The 20,676-nt window shown below is 47.2% G+C and overlaps 1 protein-coding gene across 1 annotated transcript in view; it reads right to left on the bottom strand.

The window, feature by feature from the left end:
- LOC133354921 (cytosolic non-specific dipeptidase-like) overlaps positions 1 to 18,630 on the bottom strand; it is a 28,057-nt gene extending 9,427 nt beyond the window's left edge. The window contains 9 exon segments of the mRNA XM_061572110.1: positions 722 to 886; positions 2,381 to 2,541; positions 3,567 to 3,651; positions 5,351 to 5,551; positions 6,033 to 6,121; positions 10,199 to 10,361; positions 11,731 to 11,874; positions 14,395 to 14,523; positions 18,464 to 18,630. Coding sequence (XP_061428094.1) covers positions 722 to 886; positions 2,381 to 2,541; positions 3,567 to 3,651; positions 5,351 to 5,551; positions 6,033 to 6,121; positions 10,199 to 10,361; positions 11,731 to 11,874; positions 14,395 to 14,523; positions 18,464 to 18,538 — 1,212 coding nt within the window. The 5' untranslated portion in view covers positions 18,539 to 18,630.
- Between the last annotated feature and the right edge of the window lie 2,046 nt (positions 18,631 to 20,676).

The following is a 20,676-nucleotide window of genomic DNA, read 5'->3' as shown; positions in this document are numbered from 1 at the left end:
AATATACAGCAGGCATCGTTAGGGATCCGGACCGAACCCACGATAGATGAGGGATGGGCTACCAGCTCCCCCACGTGTTCAGCTTGAGCCTCCTAGAAACTTCTAGATTTGAAGCTTTCGTGACTGCAAGGATTCATACTCTTAGTTTTGTCGGTAAAGTGACGTAGGTAAAAAAATGAAATTAAAATTAATAAAAATAAAATAATAAAATATCACGACGTTTCGGAGGCAACACAAGTCTCCGTCATCAGGTGGGACCGTCACAGCCAGATTTGCTGTATCAAGTGAAACGTTGTAGCTCGAGGATAAAAAATTAACCCGTACAAACAAAGTTTTTCCCTCTAAATCCTTTATATGCGTGGCATCGGGGCGGCTAGAGTCCTCTCGTCCTCTGGCTTGAGATGGCTGCCACCTATGGGTCAGATGATTGTCTGGCAGCATTAAACAATTGGTAATTAAATATTTAAAAACATTTCCCTAAACAGTGTAAAATTTAGCAATTTTTTTTCCACGAAAATAAATTGTCACGCACAACGAGTCTGTGTGCAAAATGTCAGTTCGATTGGATCAACGGGAAGTGGGTTAAAAAACGACTGAAAGATTTGCACGGTCCTAAGCAAGCAAGCGAACTTAATATAAAGGATTTAAAAAGAGACGGCGCAAGGCTGTCCCACCGCTCCCCGTCCCCCCCATCCCCGTAGCCACAACGCCGATGACTCGCCTGGTCTTCCACGACGTCTGGGTCCATGTTGGGCACGATGCGGATGGAGAACTTGCCGAGCACGCGGCGGGGAATGACGGTCTTCATGCCCGGGTCGGCGAATGCCCCCTCGATCCCGTGCAGCGAGAGAGCCGGGTAGCGCCAGCGGTGCATCAGGATTTTGTCCTGCACGATGAAATTGAATGGAGGATCAGCAGTTTTATTTATTTATTTAGTGAACAATACTTTTTTTTTGCACGCGACTGTCATACGGTTAGAGCACCAGATATGCAATAAAATGATGAAATGTACGCATATGTTTGTCGGTGTTTTATATTGTGAGTGGACGTTAGCCCCCGTAGCCACAGAGCCATGTGACAGCCTCCTCTTCCGGCACGCGCAGGGTAATAACACGAGCAGTGGTGGCTCGTTATTAGCAGGCTCGAAGAGTGAACAGTGGAAAAGAATTTACACCATTGGAACCTCATTTGCCAGTAAAACATATGATAATTGTTTTTTTACCCTTCTATCTGGCAACAAAATTGACACCTTTTTTACAAGGAGTCATGTTTGCATAGACCACAATACCTGCAGTCATAATGCAAACATCATCTGGTCCAACCCATGTGAGACTAGGCTCTAAAGAAAGCTGTCTCGGGTGTGGACCAATCAGCTTCAAGGACAGTGCATACATTATCAGAGTTATGTTTTGTGTTTGCATTATGACTTGCAAACATGACTCCTTGTAAAAAAGGTGTCAGTTTTGTTGCCAGATAGAAGGGTAAAAAACCAATTAACAGTGGAAAGGAAGACAACTTTTTAATATTTGTATATGGTTAACTGCTCACTATAAAGATCACAGAATGCATACATGCTCCCCTCTCCCCCTCCCTTCCCCTCTCTTCTCCTACTCCCCCTTCCCTCTTACCCTCCCACCTCCCTCCCACCCCTGCAGCTTCGGTCCCCGACACATACATTTACCCGCAGGTCGTCGCTGGGAGGAAGAGAATTGGCAGCTACCCTACCGACGATCGGTCTGATAATTATCAGACTCACAACACTGGTCAACACACTTTTTCTGGCACAAGGTATTCCAACGGGTTTAAGGTAATTTTGGGGTGCTGATTCCAAATCTGGCATCAGTTTTGTCTATCACATCAGGTTTTTGAGATATCAAATTTTGCATTTTTAATAAAAACTGCAGAAGAAAAATATTAAATAAATGTGGATATCTACATAGAATTATATTATGAACACACTATCATAAAAATACAGCACCATATTTTAACACTAAAGCAGTCACTGACTCGTAACAACTTGCAATCATAAGTGACAGAGTTAATTTTGGGTAAAATCAATGAAAATGGGGTAAGCCAATAGCATAAAATGAGATGTGATAGAGCAAATCTGAGATCAGATTTGGAATCAGCACATTGAAATTAGTCTAAAACAGCTGCAAAAGTCCAGGCCAGAAAAAAAAGTGTTTTCACTGTTGACCAGTGTAATCATTCAAGCAATTGGATAACAATAAAATAATGGGATGGCATCAACGTTGGCGAGGCCTTCATCCAAGTAGTGGGATAGACCAAAGATGAAGTACATTATGATGACGGTGATGACGACGATGACAATAATCGGCACGGTAAGGCAATTAGGGGGTCGGGTCCCGGCGGGCCTTGCCTTGGTGGGGTAGAGCAAGGCTGGTGCCTCAATCTCCTTGCGAAATTCCTCGGGGTCAAAGTGGATTTTCTCGTAGATCTCCTTCTCTTCCCTCGTGAGCGGCGCCACCGAGTCATAGAGCCCCGGCACCGCAATGTTCCCGGCGCTGCTCTCGAGGCTGCCTGCAGCCGGCAGATCGATCAGAAGGGAGGAGAACCCTGACGAAACCTGTCGATCAATGAGTGGCTGGGTGGGTGACTGGGTCAGTGGCAGTGGCATAGAGTGGTTGGCATGGGCCCTCTGGTGCGTGAGCCCCCCCCCCGCTGCACCCCCACCCCCCCGCCCCCCGGTGCAGTTGCACTGCCTGCACACTTGATAGCTACACCACTGGTCAGTGGGTGGGTGAGTGGTTAGGTTAGTGAGTTTGTGTGCGTGGCCTTCACAGGTGCTCGCAAACAGCACTTGCCCCATAATAAAGGTTTTTGGGTTAGATCGTGTTATTTATAAATGTGTCGTAACCCTTCACCACCCGACACGGCCAATCAGTAAAAAAAGTGTCACGTTGACAAAAGACAAATAGTTCACTGCTATAGCCCATCCGTTTTGTTGAAGAGTGAATCCACAACATTTTAATTTTTTGAGAACGACGTTTCGCTGGTAATTACATCCAGCATCATCGGGCAATTGGTCGCGAAAGCCTACGTGTTAAGCACTTGCCCCACCTGTCTGTTAAGGCTATATGGGGGATATTTGTCTTTGAGTAGTGAGTGATTGAAGCATGGCTGGTTGAGTGAGTGGGAGTATGAGTGAGAGTGATGGTTTGAATCTGAGTGAGTGAGTGACTGGGTGTTGTGGGTGGGTAGATAGGTGTGTGAGTGGTTACATGAGTGGTTACGTGAGAGTGAGTGGATAGGTGAGTGAGAATGTGAGTGAGTGAGTGAGGGCAAGAATGAGAGTTGTAATTATTAAGTGAATGTGGGTAGGTTGGCGTATGAGTGAGCTGTGAATAATTGAGTGAGTGGTTGCATGGGTGAGTGGCTTTTACGAGTGAGAGTGTGAATGAGTGAGATCAGGAGTGAGGCCTTTTGAGCTGTTGAGCGAGTGCGGGCGGGTTTGATACGCGAGCGGTTTGCGAGTGAATGATTGCACGATCGAGTGGTGGGATGAGTGATTGCGCTGGGAGTGGCAGGGCGGGGGAGGCGGCTACTCATTAAAGCGACGAGATCCCCCAGGGCCTCGTGGACCGAGCCTCCGTATGTCCCCGAGTGCAGGTCCTTGTTCGTCCCCGTCACCTGTGCAGTGGAAAAACCACGAGGAGGTGTGCCGTGAGAAAAGAGAGCCGTGAGAAGGAGGAGGCTGACTTCTCACGGGCGACTGAAGCCCGACGTTTCGACGCCTCGACCTCCGACAGGACCATTGAAACCTCATTTGCCAGTAAAAATATGATAATTGTTTTTTTACCCTTCTATCTGGCAACAAAACTGACACCTTTTTTTTTACAAGGAGTCATGTTTGCATAGACCACAATACCTGCAGTCATAATGCAAACAAAAACATAGCTCTGATAATGTATGCACTGTCCTTGAAGTTGATTGGTCCACACCCGAGACAGCTTTCCTTAGAGCCTAGTCTCACATGGGTTGGACCAGATGACGCCAAAAGGCGCACAACTCAAAGACAATGCACCATCAGAGTATGAGAGCTCGGGGCAAGCATCTACACTATGGGAACCTCATTTGCCAGCAAAAAATATGATAATTGTTTTTTTTACCCTTTTATCTGGCAAAAAACTGACACCTTTTTTACAAGGAGTCATGTTTGCATAGACCACAATACCTGCAGTCATAATGCAAACAAAAAACATAACTGATAATGTGCACTGTCCTTGAAGTTGATTGGTCCACACCCGAGACAGCTTTCCTTAGAGCCTAGTCTCACATGGGTTGGACCAGATGACGCCAAAAGGCGCATCCGACAGGACGTCTGCAAAAAATAGCTTTGTAGCTCGTCAGATTTCTCCCAGGATAAACGAAGATTCTGATTGCGTGCTAGTGTTGTTATACACAATCAGACACAGGAGGGGCACATCGATGCGCACAGCCTGAAGTAATGTATGTAAAGTCCTTACTGAGAACCCTTATATAATATCGCTATGCGGTCAATCCACTGGTAGATATGGGCCTCCTCATGCCGTGCGGGCCGTTTAACTTTACTTCAGTACGCTGGTTAGTGCGGCTTGGTGAAGACAGGGTACATCGACAAGGAAGGTGAACAAACTAAACACAACAATAACTGCTTTTTGTGTTTTGATTTAAAGCTTTCGTGACTGCAGGGATTCATATTCTTGGTTCTTTCCGTAAAGTCACGTAGAAGGGAAATAATAAAATAATAAAAATAATTAACAATAAAATTCTCACGACGTTTCGACAGCAAGAAAATTTTCTCCACAGTAAGAAAATTTTCTTGCTGTGGATTTCACACCTGATGATGATTGCTTGTGTTGCTGTCGAAACGTCGTGAGAATTTTCTTGCTGTGGATTTCACACCTGCGGTTTTGTTTGGGGACATTCTTTCCCGCCACCCCTCCACCCCTATCCCTCTGCTCCCCCCCCCCCCCCAAATATATGCCAAGTTCCCAAACGTCGCCCCTACGTTAGTAGAGCAGTGAGCCCAATCGCTCATCCCTTTTTTAATTCTTATCTTTTATTTTTATTATTTTTTATTTTCACCTACGTGACTTTACCGAAAGAACCAAAGAGTATGGATCCTTGCAGTCACGAAAACTTCAAATCTAGAATCCCTTTCCCCTATCCCGTGGGCACGTGTCCTCGGGGGCTAATCGTCCACGAAAAATCTGCACCCCTTCCCCCCGTCGCTCGTGCTTTGTACCTGGCTCTAATAAACAACAATAAAATAACAAAATATATAAACAGGTACAAAACTTGCCGAGTGTCAGGCTGGCGACGTGACCGTTCGCCCGGGCGCTCTCACCTCCGCGAAGAAGTAGCAGTTCCCGCGGAGGCCGTAGGAGAGCGCGGGCACCCCGACGCTCAGCCACTCGCTGTCGGACACGCACATGTGCTCCACGTCGCGCAGGAAGGTGTGACGGCGCCGCGCCAGCAGCTCCGCCAGCCCCGGGGAGCCCACCTCCTCCAGGCTCTCAAACACCAGGCGCAGGTTCACGGGCAGCGGCTGGTCGTGGTGGTGGTGGTCGTGGTGAGGAGGAGGAGAAGAAGCAGCAAGGGAGCGGGGAGCCACAGGGGCACGATGGCGTGAGCTCGGGTGAGACTGCGAGTATTTTTGAAAACCATTGTTTATCTTCTTGGTTCTTTCGGTAAAGTCACGTAGAAGGGAAATAATAAAAAATAAAACATGATAAAAGAATATTCTCACGACGTTTCGGCCACAACGCAAGCAGCCGTCCTCAGGTGAGGAACAGGGCTGTCGAAAAGACAGCGTCCGAATGATGACGAGGTTGTGTGTGCATCTGCGTGTACGTATGTTTGTGCATATATATACACCATACGGTTGGTGCTGCTCTACGCCTTTGACTCCGGTGATGCAGGTTCGAACCCTGGCCAAGTCCCTCAGCTTGCATCCCGTGTTGCAGCTTTAGGGCCGTTTAGAACTCGTGATGGGGAGACATCAGCGTGGCCAGTGGGAGCCATCTCACCTGCCCGATGCTACGGAATGCCTCGATGCTGTTGAGCCAAGCGAGGACTGGCGTCTTGTTGTCAGACACCCCACGTCCATAGAGTTTACCTGCGGAAAGGCGGCACGGCGCACGTTAGCTGCAGACCAAATACAGTGCAGTACCTCGGTTTACGTCGGGGATGCCTTCCTGAAACAATGTAAATCGAAGCAATTTTACAGGGTAGGTGGTGGAGTTTGAACAGTTTTGAACAGTTTATTTAGAATTGCCCTGTGAGCTAAGTGTTCGTGAATCGGGTTTCATCAACAAAACAGAACTGTCAAATTAAAAAAAACAACTTTGGCAACAGGTTGCATAAAAAATATAAATACAATAAATACAGCAATGAAAACAGTCAACAAATAAAACAAAATACAATGTATTACTTAATTATAAATTAAATATTTAACTAAACTAAACATTAAGATTCGAGAAACATATTGCAAAATAGTGCATCCAGAGTAAGGAATGAGAATCGACAAAATATTGCAATACGAGTAACAGAAACGCCTTTGGTCAAATCGTTTTCCCGTGTGAGAGGCAACGGATAACGAGAAGGGACGGAGCGATGCTGTCAGGCGACGCGAGTGTGCGGGTTGAGGCGACGGGTGGTGGTGTCAGTAATGAAGTTACGACGGATCCACTTAAGTCGTCGGGTCCGCAGCGCCGGCACGGCGACTCACTGTGCCGCTACTCCACCCTGATCGTGAAATAAAATAGAAAATCGGTGCCATCTCATCACCGCCGCCACCATCATCCTCAATCTAATCTTAGATGAGGGCTTCTCTGAGCCATCGCTCTTTCTCACATTGCTGCAATGCAATAGGCGAGGAGCTGCACACGAGCCTGATTTCATCGCTCCGTCTCCGCGGTGGGTCACTTCTGTTCCCCCTCCTTTGGCTGCAATTCTGTCGTTAGTCTCGACCAGTGTCCTTCAACCCCTCCCGGCTCCGTGTGCTGTCCCCTCTTCAACCCTGAGTATCTTCTTGGTTCTTTCGGTAAAGTCACGTAGAATGGAAATAATAAAATCATGAAAATAAAACATACTTTGGTAATTTTATTCTGTTTTATTTTTATTATTTTATTATTTCTATTCTACGTGACTTTACCGAAAGAACCAAGAAGATGAATCCCTGCAGTCACGAAAGCTTTAAATCGAAAGTTGAATACATCGGCAACAGCAGCGGCATCAGCCGTCTCCATGATCTGGCGACTGACGAATCAAAATGACCGCTCACGTTTTCTTGGTTCTTTCGGTAAAGTCACGTAGAATTGAAATAATTCTACGTGACTTTACCGAAAGAACCAAGAAGATGAATCCCTGCAGTCACGAAAGCTTTAAAGCGAAACTCTGCGTATGTTCTCTCATCCACCTGCTCCTCTTTTACTCTCTCTCTCTCTTTCTCTCGATGTAAATCGTCCCCAAGTGGGATCACACGTACAGCGATCCCTCGCCGACAGCACTTGGGGTTATGTTTCCCGTAAAAGGCCGCGGCTGTCCAGAAATTGCTGCACCGGCATCTGGCGTTGTAGCCTGGCAGGACCCCTGCTGAAAAATAATTAGAGTCTTGAGACTCAGCGAGGCTTTGCCGAGTGTAAAATAAAAAAAAGTCAACTTTTCTGATGAATACGTCACGGCAGGTAGTTTACCGATTGATGTCTTTGTGCCATCCTCGGGGTCAATACCAAATGTCTAATTCCGCGCGAGGACTCTGGTGACCCCCCCTCCCGCCCCCCCAACCGCGTCGTCCAATAGGAATCAGCGGCACTAAGTCTGGCACGTGTGTGCCGGTGCATGTCCACCGCATGCTCCTCCGCTCCGCTGGTAAAGCGAGACGTCCCCCCCCCGCACCGCCACCCCCCACGCCTCAACGCAGTTTGCGCTTCGTGGTAATGTATTTATAACCGCGCTCAATAAATATAGAGCGGGCAGACGTGACGAAGGGCCAGGCTGAGGCTTTGGCAAGGTTCTGACTGCCCACGCCCCACGGTGTCCACATTTCTCTCTTCGAGCTCGGGGCCAACCCGGACCGCACGTGGACTGGTGCCAAACTGCTGAGTGCAGCTTCCTTGTAAGGGGGGCTGTGGGGGGGGGGTGGGATTTGTTCGCGTGTGCACCTTCCCCCCCCCCACCACCACCTCCGTAGGTGGGCAAAAGGTGCGGCAATGCCATCGCTCGCTCGCTCGCTCGCTTCACCCACTGGTGTCTGCGGGGAAAAAGACAAAAGCTTCGTAGCTCATCGGAATTCCTGCAGTATAAATAAATATTCTGACGTGGCGTTGCGCAGTTACAACGCTCCATTGTTTGCACGTGTGTTCCATGTTTTATTTTGTTTGCACCGGACGTAGCCACCCGTACAAATCGGTAGGTGCGGGGAAGGACAACAAACTTGACACGCAAAAAGCAGTTATTTGTGTGTTTAGTTTGTTGTCCTTCCTTGTCTATGTCCCCTGTCTTCACCAAGCCGCACTAACCAGCGAGCTGAAGTGTAGTTAAATAACCCCACATGGCCCGCACAGCATGACAAGGCCTTCATCTAGCAGTGGATTGACCGCAGAGAGTCATTATGTAGGGCTTCTCAGTAAGGACTTTGTATACATTACATGAGGCTGTTCCGCATAGATGTGCTCCCACGTTCCATTGTGTTTAACATATATCCTGGAGAAATCTGATGAGCTATGAAGCACTTTGTTTTTCACGGATGGCTCCCATTAAAACAGGAGCTCTGGGGAGTTCCCCTCATGAGGAAACGAGAGCCCACTATTCCAGAGGTTGGGTGGAGGCACCCACAATGTTAATCCCACCGCACGGCTAACTGTGGCAGCGTACCCATTCATACCGCCCGATGGACATAGGCAGAGAGGAGGGGGAAGGTAATTGGAGAAACTCACACCATCGTTTCAACTGCCACGCCGGGGGCGTCAATCAGACCGGCGGAACCTCTCGATTGCAACGTCCGGTGTGCTAACCATCACATCCTACAGGCATCAGCTGCGCCTGCCTTAGCGGGACAAGTTGAGCGCGTTTCTCTCAAGGTGGAGAATCTGTTTCAACTAAAAACTAAAACAATGTTTTGGTATTTTGCCGGGTAAAGGCCCACTTGAGCTTCATAGCTCAATTTTTTCAAAAGCCACGTGGCTATCACGAATGACAGCTCAACGAAGTGGTTTTCCATGTGGAAATGTAAAGCAGTCGATACTATAAACACGTGATGTTGATTCTAAATGTGGAGGGGCAAACCGGAGGAACCGGAGAAAAATCCACACGACAACGGGGAGAACATTCAAACTCCAAATATACAGGAGTTAGGGTCGGGATGGAACCCACGACCTCCTGTATGCCAGGCGTGATACTTAACATTTCGCCACCGTGGCGCCCCTTAAAGTATTTTAATGCCCTCGATAGCATTCTTTTTTTTATTTCTGCAATGATATTGTACCAACCGCTTATCGTAGTTCTATTCTTAGGTCTTCTAATGCAGCAACGCTGGCCTTAACCTTGGCGTCAAAGCCAACGGTACAATATGCAACGAAAGTGCCAGCGTGTTATGTAACCCGGACTGAATTGCAATTATTGACAAGACTGAAAACTGCGAGAAACCAGTTTCTGGGACAATGATTAAGCCTATGACTAAATCATCTGGAAGGTACCCAATCCCATCAGATGTCAGAAGCTAAGAAGGCTTGAGCCTGGATAGTGCTTGGACGGACGTCCACCGTGCAAGCAATCGCTACTGCAGGCTGCTGTGGAGCTACTTTGTCATCGGGGGGGGGGGGGGGGCAGTTCAGAAAATTGCAGTGTTGTACTGTACTTCCATGCTCCCACGTGTATGCTCCCTGGCCTTCACCGACCTGCAATGGGCAGCGTGGTGAAGGTTGGACAAATAACCCGCATGGCTTGGGGGGCCCTCACCCAACAATAGATTAGCAAAACGGCTCTGCATGTGCACACATTTGAGAGTGAATGACATTCTATAATTTAGACACCCTTACAATAAAACAGAATGCTGGTCCGCCCGTTCCCGATGACGTGCGCGTACGCCGTCGGAAACGGAAAGAAAAAGCTGGCGACGTGCACGCTGTGCGTACGTACGTCATTGGTACGTGTGTGTACGTCGTCGGAACAGGAAAGGGTTAGCGAGACGCACCGTCCTTCTCGGTGAGCACGTAGGGGTCGCTGTCCCAGCCGTCGTCCATGCGGGCCGGCTGCACGTCGAGGTGCCCGTACGCCATCACCGTCGGCTTGGCGGGGTCGTCTCCGAAGGTGCCGAGCACAACGGGTGGCAACTGCACCACCTCCCCGTCCGGTGTCTGGGACCAGAAGGAGGAGCATTGGTTGGCGTGGGGTGGATCGCCTGGTATATAGGAGGTCGTGTGGGTTAGGTCCTGACCCTGCCGCTCTGTATATTTTGCAGTTTGCATGTTCTTCACGTGGTCGCGTGGAATTTTTTGCCACGTTTTCCCCTCCCACATTTATAAACATGTGTTAGGAGTATTGGCTGCTATACATTTCTACGTTATAAATCACTTTGTTGAGCTATCATTTGTGGCCAGGTCGCTTATGAAAAAGAGCTATAGTATATAGTTCAGTGGGCCTTATCTGGTAAAAAAAAATTATAAACATGTTTTTACCCATAATGCTCCACAACAATGGATAAGTTCGTACACTATATTTTTTGTGTTGAATTGCGGGGCCCCCATCGTTTATATGGAATGTGCTTTGCCAATAACGTCTTGCAACCCAGCAGCAATTGTTTGATCAAGCCTCACTTTGCTGGTGAGGCCCAGCAGAAGTTTGAAACGGGTGTCAGAGTTTAATTTGCTTAAATAAATACAGATGGATAATATTCGTTTGAATAGCCTACAGGCCAAGAGACTAATCACCTGTTTTCTTTATACAGTGATAACCGGGTTTACGTCGGGGATGCGTTCCTGAAAGGTGCGATAACGAATATCTAAACGACGTCGATCAAAGCGGTTTACATGGTAGGTGGTGGAGGCGAAAGCTGGGACGACGGATACAAGACAGAACAGATGATGCTGTCAGCGACGATTGGCATGGTTGTCTTCGTACGGTGCGAAAGCAGTTTAACGTACATATGTAAGTGTGGCTTGATGGGATGGAAATCGGGTCACGGTATTCATAAAGCGACGACGTACTTGCGAAACGACGTCAAAAGGCAGAAGATGTAAATGGGGCTATTACTGTAGGTACGTTTTCGTATCACCGCTGAAGTAGAGTACAACATTCAGACCGGCCAAGCTCGTCCGCAAGCGAGAGCTGGCGCTGGTTACCGTGTGGTTGCCGTGTGGTTACCGTGTGGTTGCCGTGTGGTTACCGTGCGATTACCGTGCGGTTACCGTGTGGTTACCGTGTGGTTGCCGTGTGGTTACCATGTGGTTGCCGTGTGGTTACCGTGCGATTACCGTGCGGTTACCGTGTGGTTACCGTGTGGTTGCCGTGTGGTTACCGTGCGATTACCGTGTGGTTACCGTGTGGTTACCGTGCGGTTGCCGTGTGGTTACCGTGTGGTTGCCGTGTGGTTACCGTGTGGTTGCCGTGTGGTTACCGTGCGATTGCCGTGTGGTTACCGTGCGATTACCGTGTGGTTGCCGTGTGGTTACCGTGCGATTGCCGTGTGGTTACCGTGTGGTTACCGTGTGGTTGCCGTGTGGTTACCGTGTGGTTGCCGACGCCCGCCAGCTCAGCGACCCCTCCGAGGGACCGCACTCGCTCGGCCGCCATCTCCGCCATGCGGATCATGTCGGGCCGGCGCTCCGCGAAGGCCGACACGCTCTGCACCGCCACCCACTTGCGCAGCTCCTGCACAGGTATCAGCAGCTGTCACGTGACCAGGGCTGCCACCATTTACTACGGTGTCCTTCGCTAGTTTTCACTTTCACCGAGAAGACATCGTCACTACGAGACATCTCCTTTACCAGTGGCAAAATATAGTGATAGGTTTTTACCCTTTCAACTGGTACAAAAACTGACACCTTTATACAAGGCATCATGTTTGCAATACCACAACACAAGCAGTCAAAATGCAAACAAAAAGAAACAACTCTGATAATGATATGCACTGTCCTTGAAGTTGATTGGTCCACACCCGAGACAGCTTTTCTTAGAGCCTAGTCTCCATTAAATGCTTACCCTGAGCTCTCAATACTCTGATAGTGCGCTGTCTTTGAGTTGTCCGCCTTTTGGCGTCATCTGGTCCAACACCAATGGAGACTAGGCTCTAAGAAAAGCTGTCTCGGGTGTGGACCAATCAACTTCCAAGGACAGTGCATATCATTATCAGAGTTGTTTCTTTTTGTTTGCATTTTGACTGCTTGTGTTGTGGTTATTGCAAACATGATGCCTTGTATAAAGGTGTCAGTTTTTGTACCAGTTGAAAGGGTAAAAAGCTATCACAAGCCATCGTCAGTTCGAGGGCCGCCGCGCATTTGAAACCATTAGGGTTTGACCGCAGCACAACGATGATGGGGGGGGGGGGTGTTTTCACTATTTGTGTATTTTCGGGGGGCTGCACTAAAGGCCACCAGGGGTCCCCAGTGGCCCGCGGGCCTTGCAACGAAGAACACTACTTTACAGGTTCTCCTTGGGGTCAGGGGTCAGGGTAGAGGAAGAGGTCAGGGGTGACACACACACGCACGCACACACATCAGTCGCCTTCGTCACTGTACAGAGACCCTTGCAGTGAGCGACAGATTTGATTGAGCTCGCAAAAAAATGAGAAGTACAGCGCTAACAAGTCGAAACTATTCCCCTCTGGTGTCCGATTAGTGTGGCCAAGATGCTTGCAGCGACGACGGATAAATATTGTTTGGAAGTGATGGGCTTCGTGTGACCATGGCTTATGTGAAATTAAGCCATGGGCCATACCACCCTCTGTGAGCCGTAAGCCTTCCCCATTCATGCTTTATGGTATTAAAGGAGACAAATTTTACCGCTGCTCCTCCGGATCGAGAGCAGCCAGTTGGAGGTGGTTCGGGCACCTGGTAAAGGAAGCCCCCCGGTAGACTGCCCCTGAAACTCTACCGGGCAGCAGCAGCAACGTCCCACTGGGCGAAGACCCCGGGGCCGGCCCAGGACACAAGTTTCAAGTTTTATTCAAGTTTCATTTATTTGGTATAGCCCTGTGAGCCATGCGGCTCTTAAGTCGGGTGCGACCGTGTGTCGTTCGGCTGGCCTGGGAATGCCTGGGAATTCCCCAGGAAGAGCTAGAGTCTGTGTATAGTAGTGTGTAGTGTATAGTAGTGTAGTGTATAGTGTAGTGTATAGTGTATAGTAGTGTAGTGTATAGTGTATAATAGTGTAGTGTATAGTGTAGTGTATAGTAGTGTAGTGCTGGAGTCTGTCGCCAGGGAAAGGAAGTTCTGAACTACCACTACTCAACACGCTGCCGCCACGACCCTCACCAGGACCAGCGGACTGAGAAACGAACGGATACATTTTACCCCTCATTGATATTTTAACCACTCCTGAACTGTGCAACTCAAAGTTCAGCTTACTCATTGTTTTACTGCTTGGCATAGAGAGTAGCCGATATGATTTATAAATGCTGAGTGGGAGAAATCATGTATTTTAACCTTGACTTTGCAGCAAACAAACGTGGTTGTGGGGGGGGGAACGTTACGTTCTTTTATTATGATAAGTACCTTTGCAGATCATGAAATATTAACGTGAGATTACGAAATAACGACGAAATCTAAACAACACAGACAAACCTAAGGCTTATAGACGATCACAGCTCATGCACGGACACAGGTCCCATAGATGAACAGGATACACATGACCCATAGACTAACATATGACTTTAGATTAAATTAGCACCCGCACCTCCGGTCAGCAAGGTTGGCTACGTACGGTGCAGAAGAAGTTCAACATGCATACGTAAAATTTAAAATAGAAAACATAGACTAATATAGGACCCATAGACCATCGATTTACACAGGGCCCATGAACCTGAATAGCATCCCATAGACCAACATAGGACGTAGAGACCCACTTGGTGCCTATAGACCCATACAGCATCCATAGACTAATATGGTCCATTGGACCCGTACACTATCATGGCTCAATCCTAACATAGCACCTCTCAATTAAAATAGGATCCATAGACTAATATAGCAGCACCCATAGACCTCGGACTTACATAGGGCCCATAGACTTGAATAACCTCCCGGAGACCAACATAGCACACGGAACTTACAAAGTGTCCGTGGGCTTTACACTCCATTCAAAATTCTACACGGATGACCCAACGTCCTGTCGGCTTGGGCGAGAGCCAACAGCAGACTATTGTCCTGATGATCTCCTCTTCACGCAGCCTCTCACCTGCACGTACTGCTCTTGCGTGGCATCGACGTGCTTGAAGAGCTTAGCCATGTACGACTCGGAGGAGGTGGCTCGGAGCGGCAGGGCCATCACGGCGATCAGCAGACAGATGCCGAGGCGAGTCTGCCACTGGGGAGCGGAACAAACGGGTTCAAGAGAATATCGTCACGTGTCAGCGTTGTCCTCCTCTCAAGCATTTCGTTAGCAGTAACAGAAGCTGACCGAAACTAGAAGTTTTCGTGACTGCAGGGATCCATACTCTTTGGTTCTTTCGGTAAAGTCACGTAGGTATAAAATAAATTAAATGACGACGTTTCGGGCGCGACACAAGCGTCCGTCATCAGGTGGGACAACTACAGCAAGAAACAATTTCTGGAGTGGGAATCGAACCCGTGTCGCCGGGTTCATAGCGCTGCCCTTTTGCCCACTTGAGCAATTGTTTCTTGCTGTGGTTGTCCCACCTGATGACGGACGCTTGTGTTGCACCCGAAACGTCGTGATTTTATTTATTTAATTTTATACCTACGTGACTCTACCGAAAGAACCAAAGAAGCGGACCGGTAGCTTTCAGAGCAACATGTGTTTTTTTTATATATATTAGTGAAAAGTAATTTTAGCCTGGTTTGCGTCTCCAAATTTTGAGCAATTGTTTGGCCAATTTAGCCAATTTTTTATCGGGTAAGTGTCTAACAGCAACATCACTTTATGCTCAAGTTTGGTTCATATTGGATCATGTTTATGAGCATTAATGTGCAGACACCCAACCCCGCTACCCCCCCCCCCCCCCTCCTCTCCCCGTTTCGGATGAATGGACAGACATAGATAATGCCCGAACAATTTCAAACTCAGTTGGGAAGCATTTACAAATGCAGACGGGATCGTTAACATGGCAGGTCAGGTTGAGATTACCTCGCCTCGTCTGACTGGCATTTACAAATGCAGACGGGATCGTTAACATGGCAGGTCAGGTTGAGATTACCTCGCCTCGTCTGACTGGCTGGCTTTGTGAACTATTGATGCAATCGATGGATACATCGATTCATCGATGGCCTTTGCTGCCCGAGCTCACAATACGTGCATGGGTTCATGTTTTGTAAGAATCTATTGGACTCCTTCAGCCAACTCACGAGCCACCACGAAATCTGATGGACGTCATCCTCGAAACCCGAGGGACTGCCGACGTCGACGATGGTATGTCATGGGTTTCGTGCATTTCCCACCAGCCACTAGATGCCGCTAGATTCACCGCTAAATATAAATACAGTGAAACCTTGGATTGCGAGTAACTTGGTCTGCGAGTGTTTTGCAAGACGAGCAACAATTTTAAATAAATATTAATTTGATAAACGAGCGATGTCTTGCAATACGAGCAGTATGTACAGTATACGCTTTGTCTGCCGAGCGTCGCGTGATCGCAACTGAGCCAATGGTTCTTCTTTCTCTCTCGCTGCGGGACTGTGGGTAATCGTCTCCCATGCTCGGTCTCAGTCGGCGTGCCTCACTCGTATAGTCAACATCCGTGCGAATGTATACTATAGTGTTGTGACCACGAGTGTGTGCGTACATTTTTTTTTATTTTGTGTCCAAGTGTAGTGACTGTTCTTTAGTAGCTGTACTGCAACAATGCCCCCCTTTCTCCTCTCCTCTCTCTCGTCTCCCTCACACCAGCCACGATTAAATTTGATTAATACATTTGATTACTTTATATTAAATTTAAATACAAATATAAAAAGGTATAGTAATTTGTATTAATAATTTTTATATGAATATTTTTGGGTTGTGGAACGAATCATCTGAGTTTTCATTATTTCTTACGGGGAAATCCGCTTTGATATACGAGTGCTTTGGATTACGAGCACGTTACCGGACGAATTATGCTCGCAATCCAAGGTTTTCACTGTAGTTATTTCTTAATCTGATTGAAACCATAGCTTGCCAACAGTGAGGGTCGGGGGAGGGGGATTGTAAGATCCCTTATTGTAGCCCATCAGCCTATAAGCATTACAGACAATGATTTCCAACGGCACTTGTTCCATCAAAGAAGCACTGGACCGGTTTCCACTACCCCAGTACTCATCAGCAGCATGTAGCCTGTTAAATGAATTGCTGCTGGCTTTCCTGATGTTTAGGCAATAGCTCTACATGGACATGGCGGGGCCCATTCAGCACAGTCGAACAACATCGTACAAGTTTTATTATGAGTCACTGTGGTGGATTTGTTGGTAACAAATCGGCATAAAAAGGCAATTGCCTGACCGCTTTTGATTTCTCGAACAATTTTAAAGTTCACAAACGACCACCTGTAGCTTAATGCGGCTTAAATTCACGTAAATGTATTTCGGTTACTGTAAGACGCACAGATTTTACGAATGTATCCATGACTAATTGGACAATGTGCTGGCTAGCGGCTGCCAGTGAGTACATCGGGCGGGCAATATGCTGTAATATTCAATCCCTGTACTCTTAAGCAGCACCGAACATGGGGTCACGGAAAAGGTGTGGAGCCCCCTGAGTGTTTAGAAAAAAACAGCAAAGAGACCTTCTCAGATTCCCCCTCCTTCATGGATAAACATTTAGTTGTAAACAGATCATATTTCGTTTACCAAGAAATGTAAGTAACGCTGCCAGAACGGCACCTAAATGCTCAGTCACAGTGCATGGACCCTGTACCAGGGTTTCTGTAACTGTTAGGCCCTAGCCAGTGGATGTGGTTAATTGTCCTCATTAAGAATGATCTCCGTTTCAAAATAAATTTGTTTTTTTATCACTGCGCACGTCCATCAACCGCATGGCTTTAAAAATAAGAACAGCCCGCTATAGTGTCCGTGGCTGGCTGTGTGAACTCGCATTCACACGCAGGATACATTGCACATTTCTGAACCCCAAGGATGTACATTTTAAAGTATTTTTAGAACCGCCTCCAGTACTCACTACCAAGACTGTCTCCCATCCCAGCTCTTCGTGAAATACCTATGCACTGGCGGAGCGAGTGGAGTGGGATGGCACGTGCCCCCCCCCCCCAATGATCCGATCGAAATCCCTAATTTCGATCGGATCATTGGGGTTTATTAGTAATACATCGGCATTTTGCGACCCACACTGCCACTGTGTAGCATATTATTACGTGCCAGAGACTCTATGAGATGATAGGACAATAGTCTGAGTCCATAATTGGCAATAAGTGACGGCAAAGCGGTTATAAGTGACTCACAGAATTGTGCGCAGTTGAGTATAGAGTACACTACTTCCCTGAAGGTATTAACACATTCAGCGAGCGCGATGCCGATCACACAACGCGGTTCGAATTCGACCCTCGATCGATGGCTGCGCCATCGCCGCACACGCCTCGAATAAAAATCAAGGGACAAGTCCTTACTTACTAACAACTCCTCTATCATTTTTCATTGCTGGAGGGGTTGCCCCTCCTACCTGAAAATCCTGGCTCCGTCATTGACCGTATGTGATCATTCGTGATCATTAATCACTGCGGGTGACAATGTAGGTGCAGACTCAGTTTAAGTTATCAGTTTCATTTCTTTGGTATAGCCCTGTGAGCCATTCGGCTCTTGAATCGGGTGCAACCGCAACAAACAAAAGACAAAAACATGAACAAGAAAACATCTTAAAGTGACTAAGTAAGCTTGGCGAGTTGTGGCTCCGTAACCCGCTTAGCCTCTTGTTGCCCAGATACCCTCCTTGAAGGCGGTCACCGAAATAAATATTTAGCACACGAACCGACTAGGGTGAACACCCGTCCAACCCAAGAGGAACTCATCGCTCGAAACGACCTCATCCTGGGGTCACAGCGTGACCGTCTTGCGGGGGAGGGGGCGATGAAGAAGCCAAAAGCCCTTTAAGCGACACAGCCTCAAAAGTGAAAGACGGGCAAGGCGAGCCGCGCGTCAGTCGGTGAATATTGTGCCTCTATCGCCAAAAAACAAAAACGGGCGCAAATTAATTAATCGGACCGGCATCCCGCGCGCCTCGCTGTGATGAATTTTTTTTTTTTTTACAAAACGACCACTGGAAAATTGTTGACATTTTAAAACCGCGGCTTCCTAAAAGGTACCTTCTGCGTGGCCGGTTCTCCGTCCATCGCGGCAGACGATCCGGCTTCTCTTCTGCGTTGGTTCAGCGGGCGCATTGACTCTGGGCGCTACTGTGAATCTGCCGGCCCCCGTCCGGGCGCGTAAACAGATATTCGCTGGGCTCTGTGGTCATTGCCAGATGTGTCCTTGATCCGCCCACTCTTTTCCTCCACTACTTGCCTTCGGCTTGTGCACCACCCACCCCCTAAGCGCCAAATACAACCCCGTTTCTCCACCCCCTCGCCTTCCCCATCCCTTGTATCCCACCCACTGGAATTCCATGGTGTCGAGTGTAAAGTGTAAAACCCGTCGGATCACGTCCTCGTCGCGGGGCTGAGCCAGTGCCAACACGAGTTACATAATACACAAATTAACACGCTAATTGTATTGCATTATTTCCGGAGCATAAAACACATTTGTTCACAGGGTTTAGAGTATTGAAGAATAGGGAGGAGATGGGTAGTTAATGATTCATTTACATTTAGAAACATTTGAGTATTTGGCTACTATATTCTTAGGTTTTTTCGGTAAAGTCACGTAGGTAAAAAAATTTAATTAATAAAAGTTAAATAAAACACACAGTCACAGCACGATAGCTGTATCTTGATACAGCAAGCGTGCTGTGACTGTTCCACCTGAAGACGGAAGCTTGTGTTGCCTCCGAAACGTCGTGATTTTTATTTTATTTTTATTTTACTTTTATTAATTTTAATTTTTTACCTACGTGACTTTACCGAAAAAAACCTAAGAATATGAATCCTTGCAGTCACGAAAGCTTCAAATATAGAATTATTTGGCTACTATAAATGTCCACATTATAAGCCACTTCATTGAGATATCATTTCTGGCCAGGTCGCTTCTCAAGAGCTACATAGCTCAGTAGGCCTTACCTGGTCAAATAAAAATTGAGTAGTTAAAAAAAAGTAGCAAAGATGCCGTTTTATGACTAAATGTAGAATAAACTAAAGAGTGTCAAATAGAGTAAAATACTACAGTCATGGAAATCACGACCGAGATGTAAGCAAAATTTGCATTTAAAATATAAACACTGTACTGCAACCAGCTAAAACATTAAAATCAAATTCATTGTCATTTTGAGATATTTTTTCTTGCTGTGGTTGTTCCACCTGATGAGGATTGCTTGTGTTGCCTCCGAAACGGCATGATTTTTTATTTCTATTATTTCTATTCTGTTTATTATTTATTTTTATTTTACCTACGTGACTTTACCGAAAAAACCTAAGAGTATGAATCCCTGCAGTCACGAAAGCTTCAAATCTATAATTAGTTCATGATTGTGGAGGCTCTGGTTACAGATTGCCGTTCTGTGTTCAACCACCACACTGCAGGCCAAAATTTGTTTTCTACTTCTTCACTCGAACTTACTCCACTTTAAGAATTCCATCCAATCGTCTCTTTCCCAGATTCTTCAAGAGTTGCATGAGCCCGTAAATCTATTAATACACCTTCCATGGTGTTGTTTGTAAATTGACACTTGGTGCTTTGGGGGCATTTGGGCCCGTGCTCAACAACAAATAAAAGAATACTTTGCCTTTGAATAAAAACAAACTACGTCTTAAAATGAAGCCACCAGTTGTTATTTTTTTTTTATTCCAAATGCTTTGGCAACTTGTGCAATTGTATATATACCGTACAGTTCTGCATGACGCTCCAGTAGGGACTTTTTACTGGTAGGAACCTCCTGGTTACACCAGCCCACAGGGGATTATTGTGTCCGTCCGTCCGTCGTGCAGGGAGGGGCTGGGTGGGGAGGGAGGGGCTGGGTGGGGAGGGGAGGGTGGGGAGGGGCTGGGTGGGGAGAGTGCTTTAGCCCACCGGTGTGTTGAAGCGTGAAACCACAACATTTACAATTTGCAAATGTTGTGGTTTCACACTATTTGTCTTTTGTCAACGTGACACTTTTTTACTGATTGGCCGTGTCAGGTGGTGGAGGGTTACGACACATTTATAAATAATGCGATCTAAACCCAAAAACGTTGATTATGAATAATATTGGTCGCGAAAGCCCTACGTGTTAAACTGATTATATATTTGTTTTTACTGCAGCCTCACCGGGATTCATGGACCGGTGGGACCCAAGGCACTTGGCTATGCAGAGAGGAGAACATTGGATGGGGGGAGGCAGGGAGGCATTTCGTTCCTCTCACCAAGCCCCAGGCTAATTATGCTCTGC

Source organism: Lethenteron reissneri, chromosome 49 (genome assembly GCF_015708825.2).
Source record: "Lethenteron reissneri isolate LAM-NWPU_2019-01 chromosome 49, ASM1570882v1, whole genome shotgun sequence".
In the NCBI taxonomy this organism is placed as follows: Eukaryota; Metazoa; Chordata; class Hyperoartia; order Petromyzontiformes; family Petromyzontidae; genus Lethenteron; species Lethenteron reissneri.
Note: the sequence above shows the minus strand (reverse complement) of the source record. Positions and strands in the feature narration are given on the sequence as shown.